The 18506-nt window shown below is 38.3% G+C and overlaps 1 protein-coding gene across 8 annotated transcripts in view; it reads right to left on the bottom strand.

The window, feature by feature from the left end:
* Nucleotides 1-18506, bottom strand: part of MYO16 (myosin XVI) — a 377031-nt gene that overhangs the window by 120725 nt on the left and 237800 nt on the right. For all 8 annotated transcript variants that reach the window (XM_061377886.1, XM_061377881.1, XM_061377882.1 and 5 more), the window contains one exon: nt 3222-3333. In XM_061377886.1, the coding sequence (XP_061233870.1) occupies nt 3222-3333 (112 nt within the window). The remainder of the gene's footprint in view (nt 1-3221; nt 3334-18506) is intronic.

Below are 18506 nucleotides of genomic sequence, written 5' to 3' on the forward strand. Positions count from 1 at the left end.
AGTATAAAAACTATTCACGTGTAGACTATTAACAGGAAATTTGAATTTAGAAATCAAACAAACTTACTTAGGACATAAACCAACAAGAGTACTTTCTCTTTTTTTTTTTTTTCCTGTTTCAACGTAAATCACATTAACTACCGAGTTAAGAAAGTTTTTCAGAACATGATAAAAAATACTGAAATATCTTTAATGGATGCATTATTTCTGCAAGAAATAAACATATCTTGTCCATAGAGAATTTCCATCAAGATAGTTTCTGTTTCAGAGAATAGCAAGGTTTGTTTTTTCTTCAGCCAATTGCATTCACAAACAAAGTGTCTAGTTCTAAATTACAACCGGTTTCTGGTAGTAAAAGCTGCATTTAGGGTCTAAAAGAAACAAAAGCAACCTCTCTTACCCACACACTTTGCCCCTGTGACTGCATGCTACGTTCTGATGTCTCTAAGGCTGTGAAGCAATTATCTTTAGGGCTCACTTTTACCTCAGCAAGAAGAAAAATAATTTTCTTGTTTTTTTTAAATGTTTTTCAATTAAGCAAACAAAAAAATCATCCATTAAATATGCACCGAGAATGTTAAGACATGGAAAATACTGTATGGGTTTGGAAGCTTTTTTTAAGGTCAGTTATATAACAACGGTGCTAGTTAATTGCTAATTCTTGACATATTTTTGAAAAATAATATTTGGAACCTGGTTCTACTGAAACAGTAGAAGTGACAGTGAGAAGTCTCAGTGGAATGTGCAGAATAAGATCAAAAAAATACACTATAAATGAAACACTTAGCCAAGATACCCCCTTTATTCTCAGGTTAACGGCAATGAATTCAGAATACACACTGAAACCAACCTTGGATGACTTTTCAGCAATTTTCAAAAGCAAAAGGTCAAAAAAAAAAAAAAAAAGCAGCTTTTCTTCTTGTTCCTTTCTCTAATTAATATGCCTGTCATCAGAGGACATTAAAAGAAGCTTACAGTCTTTCTGGAAAACAGAGTATAGGACCCCTGATGCTGTTTAAGCAACTTTGACTCTCTAAACTACATTTTAAAATAAAAACTTCAATCTCTTACTGTATGAGATGCAAATAGGGCAACTGTATTTTTTATCTACACCATATCAAAGTAGAAGATTTTAAAAAGGCAGTACGTACAGGCGAAGTCTGCATAAGATGACTCTCACAACAGAACTGTCCTGCTTATACGGCCTTCAAACAACAGTGCTATACTATACTTCTTGGGGAGGCTTCTCAGGCAAGATGGAACGGCACACAAGGACAGCATGCTTCTTACTTGTTTGTTAGCTTGTTTAGAACTGTTTTGGGAATGACTGTACAGCACTGAATTGCAGCAGGCTGAGACAGCAGTTTATTCTGGTGATTTTGGTAATGCCTCTTGTTTAGTTCGCATTCCAGATTCCAAAATACTTTGTCATTGTGTTCTAAGATGCATGTTCCTTCAACTTTAAAACAATTTTTTATTAAACACTAACATACTTTGCAAGATACTATTAACGACTGCTACAGATTTTTTTGTGTGTCACTGAACGTGGCTAGACAGTCAGAGAATAATACTTATCTCATGTAAGGTAAGTAACTACCTCAAAGTAATGGGTACAGATTTCAGGAGATGTGTTCTATGTACATATTTCCTTTAACCTCCAACACAGGAAAACTGAAGCTCCACAGATAAAAAAACTATAAAGTTTAAACTTTAAAAGTTTAAAAAAACTCCTAAGTGCTTATTCTAATGCTGCCTGGATATAGAAAAGCCTCGAAGACAGTTTACATTTTTCTGAGAGGCAACTTACTTCCATTCAAGAACACTGAGCAAAGAGAAGATGAAGTGCTGGATCCAAAAGAATATTGTATGTAAAGTGTTCTCAGACAGTTTCTGCAGGCTTCTAAACCGCGATTCATTATGCATTCAATTATTCATTCATTGGCTGAAGGCCTTCCCTAACAGAACAGAAACATTAACGAAAGAGCTAGAAAAACTCACCCATCTGTGAACAGTGGGTTAAACGCAGAAATGCCTGAAACTTTTGCTGCTCAAGCAGCTGCAGAGCTTGGGACTAAGAGAAATAAACAATTCTGTATATAGATACATAGACTAGATAGACATATGTGTTTAATTTTTACATGGCCATGTGAATATCTGTGAAAAAAAAGCCACTCTTCTTTTTAATATTAAAAAGTGGCACAGGTTACTAAAGAACACTTGTTACTATCTTAGCTAGGTAATGCAAAACAACTACATGATGTACCATCACTAAAGAAGTCAACCTCATACCTAAAACAGCTCAGGTTTGTTTCTGATAGCCCTTCATCCCTTTTTATTGCATCTGTTGCCCATCTGTCATCTTTTATGAAAATCTAACATACTGTTACATTAACCTTTCCTCCATTTTTTTCTGAAGATGCTAAATATCATGCTAGGGGTAGATAGGATTTTACCCTTTATAACTTCTGTTGTGTATTTGTTTTGCAGAAGCATCCCAGCTACAGTGTTAGGTGTTATACACATACTTAAGAAACATGGGAAGTTTGTTAAATATTCTAGTATCCTGAGGCAATTACTCAGTTTACGTGAGTTCTTGTACTCAGACCTCTATTTCTTCTGATTCCTATCACACCTCTGTCCTCCAGAACCCCTTCTTGATTAATTTTGCAAATCATCTTCTTTGTTAGTTTTATAGGATTAAAGACAAACATCAGACCTATCTTCTTGTTGCTTTCTGGGGATTAAGTCAGCTCTTTCAAGTTATCAAGCTTTAATTTTGTTTGACTAAGTATGTATTTGTTTCTTTTAAGGTGCTGCTAGCAAAAGCATTTGGAATGTGTGTTTTACAAAATTAAAAGGGACAGGGAGATAATCAGGAAGAGGAAAAAATTCCTGTGGGTTTTATGATGTTCTGTCATATGGGATTTGATTGTTCCTTTTTTTCTATGTAATTGCTCAGAGTATTATACCTTGAAGCTGTTTTGTGAATCTTTAAGAATGAAAAAGATTTACACTGTTGGTGCTGTGTCTAATTAAAAGTGATTAGAGTAAATTCCCTGCGGTGAAATAGTACTGTATATTGTTTCAAGGTCTTAACCGTCAGGAAAGAAAAGACAGAAAGTCACTTCCCCACAAAAGTTTATTGGTGAGAGTTCCTTGTGGCCTGCTTTTAACTAATATGGTGAATTTAGCCACAAATAACATAAGCTTGTGTAACTTACCGGGCTGTTGAATCCCATAGCACCTAGAGCTTGTTTTAATACGGCTAATTTCTCCCTGTTTTGAGGGTTGGCTGTTAACATCAACTCTTCCACTGCAGTCTGGCTTAGATACCTGCACAGAGGAAAAACAGCATATTGAGCATTTACAAGGCTGGTGCACAGTCCACCTTTTGAGGTTAAAAGCCAGCTTTGCCCTTCTAACCAGAGGTTTATTACAGATCTTTTTTTTAGCCTTCAGAGGGAACAGATTTAATTTTTACTGCTGACAGCTTGGCAATTCCTGCATAGATTCCCCTCCAGACAGCAGATTTGAGGCAATCCTCTGATAAGTACTTGAAATTCCCCTTCTGCTAGCTATGGAATAGATCAGTTCTTATGTGCCTGATCCCTTGATGATCATTTACTCTCTTAACAGCTGAATGGGTGACAGGTATACTCAGCATCTCCAAGGTAAGTGTACAGCCCTTAAGCTGTACTGCTCTGAGCAATGTGAAGCAAAAGAAAATTTTACAAAGCTGAAAAATCATGATTAGAAAAGAGAAAGAGAGACACCTAGTGCAGCAGCTAAATCTGGAAATGTAAAACCAGAACTGACATCAAGAGTAGTAACACAAAACAGATTAATCAAAACCTATTTCAGCAGACTACTGAAAAGAGCAGCAAGATAACCCTTACAACCATGTATTTTGACCCTCTTGAAATATGCCCATGGGCCAGATTTTTAAACATATTCAGGCATCTTCATAGAGCTGAAATCACTAAGAATGAGGTGTCCAAGAATATTTTACAGAATCTGATTTTTAATTACATCATGCTGAGTGTAAAAAAAAGGGTTTATCATTATAATTAAAATACACATTCATCATACAATCTGCAATCTTCACAAATGTCACATCAACAACAGAATTGCCATACATAAAACATCATTACAATACCAACAAAAGTGAACAATTTACACTCTCTCCACCCCTTATCCCTTCACCAGGATTACAACAACAAAAACTCTTCACAATTACTCTGCTTTCTAGTAATGTTCATGATCTGCCACATAAAGATGGGAAACAATACTGGCTTAATATCTGACAATTCTTGTTCACAACTGTACTTTGCACACAGATTCAAAATAAAGCTCCTATTGCCACAGGAAGTCTGGCACACTCCAGTAAGGGTAGCCTTTTACACATGTGTATCTTTCTGAAACACAGGAAAAATAATGTAGCATTCACACTTTTTTAACTGATTATGAGGTTTATGTGGTATACACAACATAATGCAGAGCACATTTTTAGTGGACTGACACCAGATTTACCAGTGTGAGTTTTTCTTGGAGTGATAATGGCATAAATTACCCCAGCAGGTGGGCAGAGGACGAATCATGGGGAAAAACACATCCCCCTGGGTGCATAAGAACTTTTTGCACCCACAGGAGAACTCAGTCAGCAGGTATCTCAAGTACAAACAAGCCTCACACTGGTGGCAGAAGTGGGTGAATTGACACAACCTTTGAGAACTTGGGTCTGTAAGCATGACTGCCAGAGCTCTGCACTATGTCTTTGGGGTTACTAAATGCATTCATTTTGTCCAAATCAGGCAGATACAAATGATAGCACAGCTGTCAAATTAGCTAAAGTAGATGATGCAACGTATATTCCAGCTTTATGTTTTTTTCTGGGATTTTTATATATTGCCTTCAGGTTTCAAAAGGAGGCTGGAATACAACTGATACTGAATCTGGCACAGACAGAACCTACTGGTATAAAGGTTAATCCACCAGAAAATTTTCCACTGTTCCAAATTGCTGCGTGAGCTTACACCAGTTCAGTGTTATACATTATGTATTGGTGGCATTTCTGGTCTATAATTAGGAGATCTCTATCAGCATATACTCTGCTGTCAAAATATCCTATTGAACGGTTGTGGGAGTTGGAAGCTTATGGCCATTTTTGAAAAGGAAAAAAAAAAAGAAAGAAAAAAGCCTCCTCACTGGTGCTCTCCTTAAATAACTCCTTGCCTCACAGCAGAGAATATTGCATGCTTCTCTTATTTAAGCAACTCCATTTAACCAACTCGCTTCAGCACAGTTGAAGTGCTAACATGCATCATAGCAAAAAAGGTATGTGAACACTACCAACACATATCAAAGCAGGCTGTGGCACAGCAAAATGACCCAGAATGTGCACTCTCTTGGAGGAAAGAGCTGAGATGTGATATGATCCAACATGCGTCAGTTCTTGCCTTCAGCGCAAGCACTTCTTGCTGATACAGCAGGGGGCAAAATGGGTACCTGCCAAACCAGGTGTCTGTGGCTCCAGTAACCCATCCATAAACTGCAGCATCTGCTGGGGCATGCCTGCTGGAAGAGAATCAGACTTCCCCAGTATAAATCTCCTGAGGATTTAATCAGCAGATGTGGTGGGGCCCTCGGAAAAGGCTACAGTTGGACATTTTCTCAGGTGCACTTCAATTGAGAATCAGTTACCTCAGTCTAAAAGCAATTAAATTATTCTATAACATTTCACGAGGCCCACTCATTTTCCAGAGTATTTAGGACTAATGAAATATGAAAACTGCTTTGAAGATATGCACATTCAACTGCTATATGTTTATAATGTAAAGAATATGCATATTAAGGATAGGTTAACTGTATGGAGTACTTAGAGCTGCTGATAGAGTATCTTACAATTTCCCCCAAATACAGAAAATATACAGTGTAGCAGAGTGGGGGTACTATATACTAGCTGTACAAGAAATCACATTTTTCTAATTATTGTCAAGTTCTTTCTACCTCAGAAATACAGTGACATTTAGATAGACATTTTTCCTTTGTAAAGCAGTTCTGTGGCATCTCCTCCTTCCCACTTTAAAGACCCTAAGGATTAAAGGGGCTTGAGACACCCTGTATATTAATACTTATTATGTATTATAATATGTATATGAATACCTATTTATGCCTAAGAACCAGAGTTCAGAACAAATTTTAAATTGTTGCCTCTCCTACAAAAATACGGAAAGGGGAAAGAGATGTGTCACAGACTAAAAGTACTAACAATAATGAAGGCAATCAAAGTAAAAGCAGAAAACAGTTACCTTTTGGCCCTGGATTTACTCCCCTGTCTTGAAAAGCTGGCTCATACTGATCAGAATTCAATATAACTTCCTGGCTACAGTCATCAAAGCCTACAGACTGTTTGCTTCAAGTGAGATCTGAACTAGTGATGTATGTCACATAGGAAATTTTTCTGATCTCTAGCAAATAAAGGTTGACAAATACAAGATATTTTGCACTAAACAACTCTTTGGACAAGTACAATAAAAAAAATAATACTTTGAGCTGTATTGTTTGTAATTATTATTTACCACAAAAATAAGGCCTTTTTACTCAATGCTGTCCACAGGGATCCCAAGACTTTCTACAGGACCCTGTAGTACCCAGCCTTCCTCAAGACTGACATAAACAAGTATTTCACTAACAGAGTAAATAAAGCATTACCAAAACACTATCCAGCACATAACCACTTCTTATTTGTAAAATCTGACACTTGAAATGTTCAAATATTCTGTAAGAACAGCCACTTTATGCTACATACCTATCTATATACATTATTGCTGTTTATCATATATAAATATCAGGTTCATTACAGTGGTTCAACACATATCTGACAGTGGAGCTGTCTGAAAGAGATTAATATGTTGTGCCCACTTCATCAGAAATTCCCTTTTGTCAGGACAGATAAAGTCAGGTCCCAATTTAAGCAAAAGGGTAAGCATGGTTTTGCCAGATGGACACTTCTTTTCAGAGGGCTTTCCTGAAGTAAATACATTCTGTCATGAATAATTAAGAGAATTCTTGGTGGGATTATATTAAGTGGTTCTACGTCACTATAAAAAGTTAGGATAAAGCCCTATGACGAAAAAGATTTGATTTATTTTATTTTTATTTAAGCTAGTATCTAGCTGCTTGCTACTTCTTTCCTGATAGAGGATGAGTGCTGACATATCTGCATTACATTGTAAAACCTTCTGGGCTATAGCAGCCATGACATGAGGAAAACATTATACCACATTAGTTGTTAAGTCTTGAAACCTGTAATAGCTGGGAACTCAGTGCAAGAAATGTTCATTGTGGTAATATGGATTTCACTGATCACAGTTTAAAATCTCTGGTTATAGGCAAAAAAGCTTAATTTTCTATTTGCTTATGCTCAGAACAATATAGCCTTTTGAGGTCTAAGAGTATTCTAAAGCTTCTGGGTTGTACTCAAACTACAAGCAGAAGACTTTAACACAAAAAGAAAAACACAGAAGCAAGGGGATGATGAAGGTTACTTACGCTAGTTTATTGGTCAGATAAAGTGTCAGAGACTAGATGAAAGCACATTTTGTCATGAAATTAAGCCAAACATGAACAAGTATTATAAAGATAAAATTCAACTACAAACAATTATAATATGAGACAAAGACATAACTGAATGCACAGATTCAAGACAGGTAAATCTGATTAGGCAGTGGATCATCAGAAAAGCATTTATCATAAACTAAATGACAGTCAGGTATGCCCTGATACTGCAAAACATTAATCATCATATGTAACACCCTTAGTTACATATGCTGATATAAAAGACATGAAATATTTAGTGTGGTAAAGTTTCAACTGGAGTATTCTGTGTGATTCTGGGTATCCCATTTTAGGGAAATCAGGATCACTCAGAGAAAAACCCAAGAGAAAGCAATAGAAAAATATTTCAGAAAAAATTACCTAGAGAAAAAGTGTTCATTAAAGGTAGCTTACAGAAGACTGAGAAAGATATTGCAAAGAGGAAAAGTCTTAAAGCCCAACAGTCCTTTAGGTGCAAAACCATGGACATAGAAATACCACTACTTTACCCAGCTGACCTGAGGACACAAGAACAGCATGGTAGAGCATGAAACAGATCTTAGAGAAATGAGCCTATTTCCAGGAGATAAAAAATGTGAAGGCATTGTACTAAAACTAAGATATGAAGATACTTTCCAACACTCACTTATTCTGGATTTTGATACTGCATTCCTATCAAGTTTGCAAAGAACATCAAATTGGGGGGAACAGCCAACATGGCAGAGGGTAGGGCTGACCTTTACAGGCTGAAGGTGTGGGCCAACAGGAGCTTCATGAAATTCACGAAGGCAAGTTGTGCAGTTGGAAATGAATAAAGCCTTGCAATGATACGCACTGATGAGCTGGAGACCAGCCCTGGGAACCTCAAGGGTAATGAGCTGGGCAGGAGCTAGCATTGACCCTGGGCAGCAGAAATGGCAAGCAGCATCCAGGGCTGCATCACCAGGAGCACTGCCAGGAGTCTGAGGTTTCTCCCTCTGCCCAGCACTGCCTGTTAGACCACAACAACATACTGAAATCAGCTCTGTGTGTGCACACACATGCACAATACACAGAAGACATTACTAAAGTTGTAGTGAGATGAGTGGAGGGCCAACTCAGTGGTCGGGGCTGTAGACATGATGTGGGAGGCTTGTTGAGTAAGCAGGGCTTGTTCAACCCATGGAAGTGGAGGCTCCAGAGCCACAAACATCCTTGGAGGTTTTCAGGACTTGACTGGACAATGCTCTGAACAACCTCATCTGATCTTACAGCTGGCCCCACTTGGAGCAGGTGGTACACTAGGAAACTCCTGAAGTCCCTGCCAAAATTAATTATCCTATGAAACACATTGTACTTATTTCTCAGATATGTTTGGTTCTTTTTTAACCTCCTATAAACCCAGTAATTTTTACCCCAGAAAAGTTGGAGATCAAGAAAAGCTAGGTCTCAAGTTGTTGGGGGCCTTACCTTGACCTTTGAACACTCTCTAAAACACAAAAACTGAACACAGCCCTTAAAGTCATAAGATACCTCAGGATAAATAAATTTTAATTTTTTATTAGCACAGCATTATTATTTTATAAGGAGGAAGATGTCTTCTCAGATTTGGACACCAAACTCTAAAAAAATCTTTTGTTTTTAGAATTTTAGAAAACTTAAATTTGAAAGAAATTAAGTTTACATCTTAAGAAAAAATGATATGAACTATTTAACATCAGGAAATTTCCAGACACCTTGATAATTTTTTATCAATTGGAAACAAAAAAGAACCTCATTTAGGACTTTTAAAAATATCTGTACAAATAGTATTATTGATAAGTCTTCCATCAGTTGTTTTCGAAGGAGGTGGGGCACAGGGCCAAACTCCTAGAATTTAGGAAGACATCCCATGTGAGCTGTATCAAAATAATTGTCAGGATACGTGCTGTGACCACCACCACCATTTCCAACTTAATTAAACTTAGCTTGATTTTGTGTCTAGACAACAGTTCGTACCTTGTACATGAAATTATTCATAAGTGTAGCAAGATGACTGAAAACCAATCCTTTCTTGCACAAGAACACTCAGGGATTTTTTTTATTCTATTGGGCTTCCAGGTAAACGTGTACGTTATATGACTTCGATCTTACTTTATTTAGGTGTTAGATCTTACGTTGTATGAAGTGGGGAAAAAGATAGGGCTGAAAGTCACTACAGAAACTGCTTGTTCCAAATGTTATCCTGAAGCAGAAAATCACAAGTTTAAAGATTCAGGTATGACAGTATCATCTTCCTGGTAAGAACTAGGAACATCAATGCGAACACTGCTAAAACAGTCCTGACGTTAGCTTACAAATGAGTTTTCTCTTTCTTTTGTGTAGCTGTTGTAACAGATTTTCAAAGAGCCTGTCTGTTTGCACAGTAGATCCTGTCTTGATACAAAGCATTGGACCAGATCTCTGGAGGCCCCTTTCAAACCAAAGGTGAAGGAAAATATTATTTTTCTCTGTTTATATTCCTTTAGTTGGCTTCAGTTAGTGAAAGGGAAAAAAAAAAAAAGAAAAAGAAAAAAGATGCATGAGAAGAGATGAATGTCATAATCTGTTACTTTCAGAGATCCAGTTTCTTTGAGGAATTACAACCTTTATGGTGTGCTTTCTGCTTCTGATACATTTGCACTTCTGTCATTTCCCTGCTAGTAGTAGGATTTACCTTAGCTACCCCTAGAGAAACAGAATAGCATCAACTCCTATTCTAGCACAACTGACCACACTATCTAGTACATTTATTTTGTTAAAAAGAGTTTAAGATCAGTGAACATGGAAGCAAAGACTACTTAATATAAACAAATAACTAAATACAGGACTCTAGCAATACTTCATTATGCAATACAAGCCACTGCAGATCATGTTATGAATCAGAAATTCTGGATTTTGTCCATATATCCCTTATTTCTTTTATTAAAATGACTTACAAATAAACTCCTAATATGAATTCAATAATTTAAAATAGCTATTAAAACTGAGATCCCGATACTTCACATTTACTTATACAAGCCAGACCTTTTTGGTTCTCACATAAAACAAAAAATCTACACTTTTTAAAAAATATCATGCTGTAAGCATGTGGAAACCTGTCATGCAGTAATTCTCCAAAGCCATTTTGTGCTGTCCAGTTAAAGAAATTCATAGCAGAAAAATAAAATCAGGCTCTTTCTTTCTAATCGTGGTTACAGGCAGGAAATAGAAGGGACCTGTCACTTGCTTTCCATGAGCTTTAGAGGCAACTGGCAGGAAACACTATGTTTATATCCTAGAGGAGAGTCATTTAGACTGAACGGATTCAGAAACACCCACTAGGAGCATTCATACACTTTTAGCCTTGTAAGGCTTTTATCAGAGCTTGACCTTAACTAAAAAGAGTCATCAAAAAATACAGACAAGTATCCTCTCAGTGCTAGCTTCTATAAAATATTGCGCCAACGGTTCTAAAAACAAACATAGACCATGCACATCACAACATCATACTTAGTGATTTCAGGCCACAGGAACAAGAAATAATTATTTTTTATTGCTGGGTTTACATGTACTATGCAGTAGAATAATTATTTATTCCACCACTGTATGTTACCCCAATTCAGGAAAGTATTTATGTGTACCTAACTTCAAATCTGTGCTTCATCCCATTGATTTCAGTTGAATCAGTATCACAATAAATGCTGATATGAAGCACAACTGGAAGTTGTAGGTTAACACTCTATGTTGAGCTTTGATTTGCTATGAAAGAAAGAAAGAAAGATAGATGAGGTGTTTAAGTGAGACAGGACATAAGCAGTACTGGAGACCTAGACTTGAAGCTGCCCTAAGCATGGCCTGCATAATTCTCAGGCCTATCCCCTTACTAGACATTTACTACTACACAATGCAATATAGTATTGCACAGAGATTCCTGAACTATACCTGTATGTCCTAGGTGTAGCACAGAAAGCACAGTAAGTAAGGCTAATTACCGCAGATGGACCACTGCCCTACAGCTGTGGTATTTTTTGCACGGCATCATCTGAAGTGGCCTCTGTTACACTCCACGATGAGCCACACAGACTTACCTTTTGCCTCTATTTGTCTTCATACAAATTCTTAAGCAGAACCAGTTTTAACTGGAGCCACACAGACTTACCTTTTGCCTCTATTTGTCTTCATACAAATTCTTAAGCAGAACCAGTTTTAACTGGGCTTTACCTATTACAAAATCTTCATTAATTGACACTTTGTTGCTAGAAAATTCTCAAGAGAGCCAACGACACAGGCAGATGAAGCAGTATTTCATAATCAGGTTCCAGCTTTAACACAATCAATATGCATGTTGTAGGTGACACTGTATTAAGAAGCATGGATTAACAAGCTAAATCCCTTCCTTCCCCTTATTAGTGCTGCCCAATGAACCATGTACCTGCACAATCACGTGAAAAGTGTGTGCCTTTGCAGTACCCATCCCTCCTTCCCATCCAGCTCGGAGCAGTAACCCTGATTAAGCACAATGGCCACTGAAAATTCAACATTATTAGATCAGTTAATTTTTACTTTAAGCTAAGGTGGAAATTATAGTATCTCAGATATGAATTAGTCCCAGACAAAATATAACTGTTTATAAACCAATATTCTTACAACTAGGTCAGTTTACTGCCCTCACATTAAATATGTGTGAAGTCTTTCTCTGAAATACACCAAATTTTTCTAAAGGGTTATTTCTGTGACTACTCACTAACTACTGAGACTTAATTTAGGGATAACTAAACATCAAACTTAAGGATGGTTTTGTCAGACTAAGAATGAGTGACTTCATGTTTCTAAAAAAGTTTTCAAAACTGCAGGGATAAAGGGTATTGAGTGTTTAAAACCCAGACACTACCTTTCAAAAATAAATTCCATTAATCTCTACTGTATTTACAAAGTCACAGAATAAAAAATAACAACAAACATTTTTATTTCTTTAGATCTCCCATTTTGAGTATGAGAGGACAATGTACTCTGCTTAGTGAGGAAAAGCTGCCTTGCACTTAGCAATGTTTGATATGTAAACACAAATGAGATAAAGACAAAGCAAAACAGTTGACATCAATTAAGTAAACAACATTTACAGAACATGATAAGGAGTAGCTTCTGGCTTTTTTCCCTGAGGGAAAAGGGGCATATTTTACTGACATTTTCTTTTGTCTCCTACGTTTAAACCTATTCCAATCTGAACAAATTTTGCATCCTTTGAGCTATGTTATGTAGTAGCACTGAGATGGAATTTCTGATAATTATTTAAGTGCACAGATTTCTGCTCATGACTATGGCAATAAAGGACCCAAACCAGCATTTTGAGAACACGAATAACTTTGTTATTTCAAGAAATAAGGTGTCAGTATAATATTAATAAAAAACCTGCTGCAGACAGATTTGGGGATAGCCAGAACACAGCTCTTATTTTTATTTTTCTAAACTAAAAAAAGTCACCTGTTACGTCTTTTGTAAGCTGGTTTCAGCACAGAATGCTTATATTAGCCTGTGTGTTGCTCAGTAAATAGTTTTGTCTTGACTTTTTCATAAGACAAAATTTCAAATAATTTTGTAACTGTACCTGTACTATGAACTACATAAATTTTTACAGACAGTGGATGTACTCAAATGGAAAATGAAGAAATACAGCTTGGTTTTTATACTCAAAATGTCAAATCTCTTTAGGCTACACTGAAGGACACTTTATTTTTTTTAATTATATAGATATTCCTGTGGAATATATTTAAATGAGACCCAAGCCTTGTGTTCCTAAAAATAAATTAATATGTAAATCTAGAATAATTCCATTATAGAAAAAATTGAATGCATAACAGGGGTGACTCAAAATAGAATTTTCCGCCCCTCTGGTGCTATTAAAGGAAATAATAAAGGCAGTATACCTCGTAGTGCTGTTTCTCTGACTCGTATAATTCAGTATTTCATGACACACGTCATAATTCTGTGAACTATCACATAGCATAATTTTGAAGTTGAATATACATTAAATAAGGAGAATAGTAATGATGATGATGGTAATAAAAAAGTAGCAAATAATGAGTGTTGCTGAACTTGGAAGAAAACTAAGTCATCTGCATGCAAGTGCAAACTGGTCCAATCCATGTCCTGAAATGCTTCGGAAATTGTGTTTGAACTTTGCTCCTGCAACAAAGAGTAATTTTGTATTTCTATGTTCAGACTTACTTTGGCACTAGTTGACAGATGTCATTAAGTTTATGAGCCTCAAGGCATTTCTCCACTAGCGTCTACTACTTTTAAAATGCTGATTCATTAAATAAAGCTTACTGGGTTAAGAGCCACAGTATCAGATCTAAACTTTAAAAAGTGCTTTGGGTACCTGCTTGTAACTTTCATGCGTAGCCAGTTAAAATGTTGATAATATACTCCAAAATTATTTCATATAACTGCTGACTGTAGTTCACATATCAATTTCAGATCAGCTCACGTACAAGAAACCCTCTTCCTCCTGTATATGTAGGTGTGGCCATGTGTATACTAAACAAGTAATGCTGAACACAAAGATCCCTTTAAGAACCTTTAATTTGGCCAAACAAAACCAGTCATGGCCCCCAAGATAGCAGTCACTCTAGTGACTTTTGAAATACTGGGAAATATACAGTATTTATATAGGAATGAGATATTTTTAGGAATTATTAATTAATTGATTAATCAATAACAATTATTTACCTATCATGGGCTAAGAAATTCTCACAGAATACATGAATATGAGTTGGTGCAGTGCCTAACTTTACCCACTTGTTCTACAAAGCAAGAATATTCTCCTTTGGACTTTACAGGGAGTAAAAATGTATGTATTTGTGTAAATTACCTATTTATCAGTTAACCATCACAACCATTAGTGGCCATCCCCTTAACATGAGCAGAGGGTCCTGATTTTCACACAGACAGCAAGCAACATGACACTGAACACAAGGTTCAGTTATGGAGAATTCATGCAAGACCTGTCTTACTTCCCCCTGCTCTGGAACCTGTTTCTGTCACACTTATGTTCCAGGAACGTCAAAAATGGCAAAAGGATGGATACGTGTGTGTGTGTGTCCTCCTCTCACATCTTCTCAGCCCTCTCAGGAAAATCACACCAGATGAAAGCTCAGAAATGAACTACTTCTAACACAGAATCTTCTATAGTGTCTTACATTGCTTTTCATAAGGCCAAAAGTACTAAAGACCCATTACATGTATGCTCAGCACACCTGAAGCAAACTTTACAGGTGGCACACTGAAAACTCGGCTGAAGGGCTGCATCTGCATGAAAGGACTTGGCCTTCCTAAATCAAGAGAATGTGCAGATCTACTTCAGTACTTTTATAGTTTCTGTATCTGAATAGGACAAAGAGATTCTCTGTTGACTCTTCCTGCTAAAATCCACAGGGATTTTACACACAGGGATATGCAGTTTTTGCAATTTAATTCCGTAGGCAAGCTAAGTTTGCATTCAAATACATAGTTTACTAAATAAAACCAGAAAAAATACTATAATAAAGTAAAATAAATAAAACTAAACTAAAATAAAATGCACAGAAGAAAGATAATAGCAAAAGTATGCCTCAAAGTAGCCCTATATTTTTCCCTAAGACATATGGGAAGCTGGAAGCTATTAGAGAAGATCACCTCGGCAAACGGCAGAGTAGCTCCAGAGACACCGCCTTCAAACCCGGAGCGAGGGGAAGCCCCGCGTTCAGGAGCCTCAGCTCCGCCCGCAAGAGCCACCGAGGGACCCGAAGAGCCTTCGCCAGGCCGTGCCCACGAGCCAGCAGCTCCGCTGAGGCGAGCAGGGACTCACAGGGGCCGGAGCCAAGAGGCCCCCCCCCCGAATCGCCTCGCAGCTCTGCAGGGGGCTAACGAGGAAACGCCTACTGCACCACATGAACAACCAGCTGAAGCACGAGTAAAGAGGGTCACTGCTGGTGCCTCCAGTCATAGTAGTAGGGGACTCTGAAAGGGACAGAGGCACCCATCTGTCAGCCTGACCCGGTGTCAAGGGAGGTGTGTTGCCTACCAAGGGCTTGGATCAGGTACGTTGCTGGCAGGCTGTCTGCTCTAGCAAGTCCCACTATTACCCACTTCTTGTGATCTATGTGGATGCTAGTGATACTGATAGCAGTAGCCTGGGAATCAAGGACTACAGAGCCCTGGGAAAGGTGGTTAGGGGCTCTGGGGTTCAGATAGCTTTTTCCTCAATCCTCCAGGTCAAAGGGGAGGACCTTGAAAAGGCCAGGTGGATTTGGCAGGTTAATAAATGGTTAGAATGGTGGTGCCATAGTCAGGGGTTTGGGTATTTAGAAGATGGGACTCGATTTGGGAGGCCAGGTCTACTGAAGGCTGCTGGAGCTGTCTTGGGAATTGGTTTGGTAGATCTGCCAGGCTGGTCAAAGCAGCTTTAAACTAGATGTGTTGGGGGAGGGGGGCATCATTCCATCCCACCACTCCCAGCCAGTTGTCAGCACCTGTAATAAATGTTTGGGGTGGTGCAGTTGTTTCAGCTACTCCAGCTAATGAGTTGGCTTCATTTGGAGCTTGGCTCAGATGCCTCTATACAAACACCTGTAGTATGGGGAATAAATGAGGAATTAGAGATGTGTGTGCGTCTACAGGAATATAATATTACTGGCATCACAGAAACATGGTGGGATGGCTGCTATGACTGAAGTGTTGGACAGGAAGGTTATAGGCTCTTTAGGAAAGACAGGCAGGGCAGATAGGGAGGAGGAGTTGCTATTTATGTCAATGATAGGCTGGAGTGTATGGAAGTCTGGGGATAGGTGATCAGTCAACAGAGAGCTTGTGGGTCACAGTCCAAGGGAGAACAGCGATGTGGGACATTACTCTGGGGATCTGTTACAGATCACCTGATCAGGAGGACTCTCTGGATGAAGCTCTATAGAGACAGATGGGCTCTATACAGACAGCCTCACACTCACATGCCCTTGTCCTTATGGGGGATTTCAACCATCCTGATATCTGTCGGAGGGACAGTACACTCTGGCACAAGCAATCCAGGAGGTTCCTTGATTGTGTGGAAAACAATTTCATCTTGCAAGTAATAGAGAAGCTGACAGGGAAATGTGCCATGTTTGACCTCGTGCTCACCAACAGGGAGGGGCTGGTTGGGAATGTGATGATCCAGGGCAGCCTTGGCTCTAGCAAGCATTAGATGGTTGAGTTCGAGATCCTCAGGCAGTGAGAAAGGCATGCAGCAAGCTCACTGCCCTGAACTTCAAGAGAGCAGACTTCGGCCTTTTCAGGAACCTGCTTAGTAAAGTTCCATGGGATAAAGCTCTAGAGGGCAGGGGGACCGAGGACTGCTGAAAGCAAGGACAGGCGGTCTGGGAAAAATACAGAGATGTTGTCTGGGAAGCTAGGGACCAGGTCAGGAAAGCTAAGGCCCAGTTAGAATTAAACCTGACAAGGAATGTGAAAGATAACAGGAAGGGATTCTACAGGTATATAACAAACAAAAGACAGACTAGGGATAATGTAGGCCCCCTCCAGAAGCTATCAGGAGAACTGGCTACCCTGGATTTGGAGAAGGCTGAGGTTCTTAATGACTTCTTTGCCTCAGTCTTCTCTGCAAATGCCCTGACCACACCAGCCATGTCTTGGAAGGCAGATGCAGGGACTGTGAGAATGAAGACCTTGGTCCCACTGTAGGAGAGGATCAGGTTTGATAACTTCTTAAGAACCTGAACATGCACAAGTCCACAGAAGCTGATGAAATCCATCCACGGGTCCTGAAAGAGCTAGCGAATGAAGTTGCTAAGCTGCTGGCCATCATATTTGAAAAATCATGGCAGTCGCATGAAGTTACTGATGACTGAAAAAAGGGAAATATAACCCCCATTTTCAAGAAGGGGAAAATGGAAGACCCAGGGAACTACAGACCAGTCTCATAGAATCATAGAATTATAGATGGATTGACCGTCAGGTTGGACGGAGTCTTGGGTGACATGGTTTAACGTGTGGTGTCCCTGCCCATGGCAGGGGGGTTGGAACTAGATGATCCTCAGGTCCTTCCCAACCCTAACTATTCTATGATTCTATGATTATAATTGTATGCTTAATAAACAGAGTCCAGAATGAACTACAGAACCACAGAACTTGATCCAATGCTCCAGTTTGATCCAGCTTTCACTTAAGGTGCAACCTAACTCTGTAACACTCACTGAAGCTCATCATAGTAGTTATTTCATTAGATGCTGCTCTATTCCTCTTAATTGCTACCTGATTGAGGAGTTCTGTTTAAACAACGAATTAGGTATGGAAATATAGCAAATAGGAAGGACTACAGGTATGAGAAAGTACAGATGCATCTCTAATAGGAGACTGATTCCTGTAGCTGCACGTAAAACCAAAGGTATGGCGTATACAGAAGCACAAAGAAATACTAAGAAATATTAGGATAAAAATGTAAAGTCTCTAGCAGTGGCAGTTTTAACCCATCTGGTGTGGGGCAGGAAAGTGACAGAAAAAAAAGCCCAAGCAAACAATGATTTCAACAGAAGAACGTATCAAAGAAGGGTCATATAGGTGTTCTCTGTGTTTTATTCATTGCTGGAAATATTTAATGTCATAGGACAGTCTCCAGTTGTTTTCCAACAAATCATTCTACTAAATAAATTAATCGCCTATTTAACAATATAATTTTCATTATTCATTTTTACTGAGAAAGACCACAGATTTATTTTTCTTTACATGTGATTAGCACTGTTTTTGTCTCTGTAAGCCTCTTCTTGAGTGAACAAAACAGATCATGAAACTAGCATCAGTGTACTAGTGTCAAAATAAACACTGCAATTACTGTGTAAGCTTAATATTAACCTGCAACACCAGCTTGGTAAACTGATTTTTACCCATTTCATGATTCAGTT

Source organism: Neopsephotus bourkii, unplaced genomic scaffold, assembly GCF_033783945.1.
Source record: "Neopsephotus bourkii isolate Nb327-2 ecotype Australia unplaced genomic scaffold, CSIRO-AGI_Nbou_v1 NB_1760, whole genome shotgun sequence".
In the NCBI taxonomy this organism is placed as follows: Eukaryota; Metazoa; Chordata; class Aves; order Psittaciformes; family Psittacidae; genus Neopsephotus; species Neopsephotus bourkii.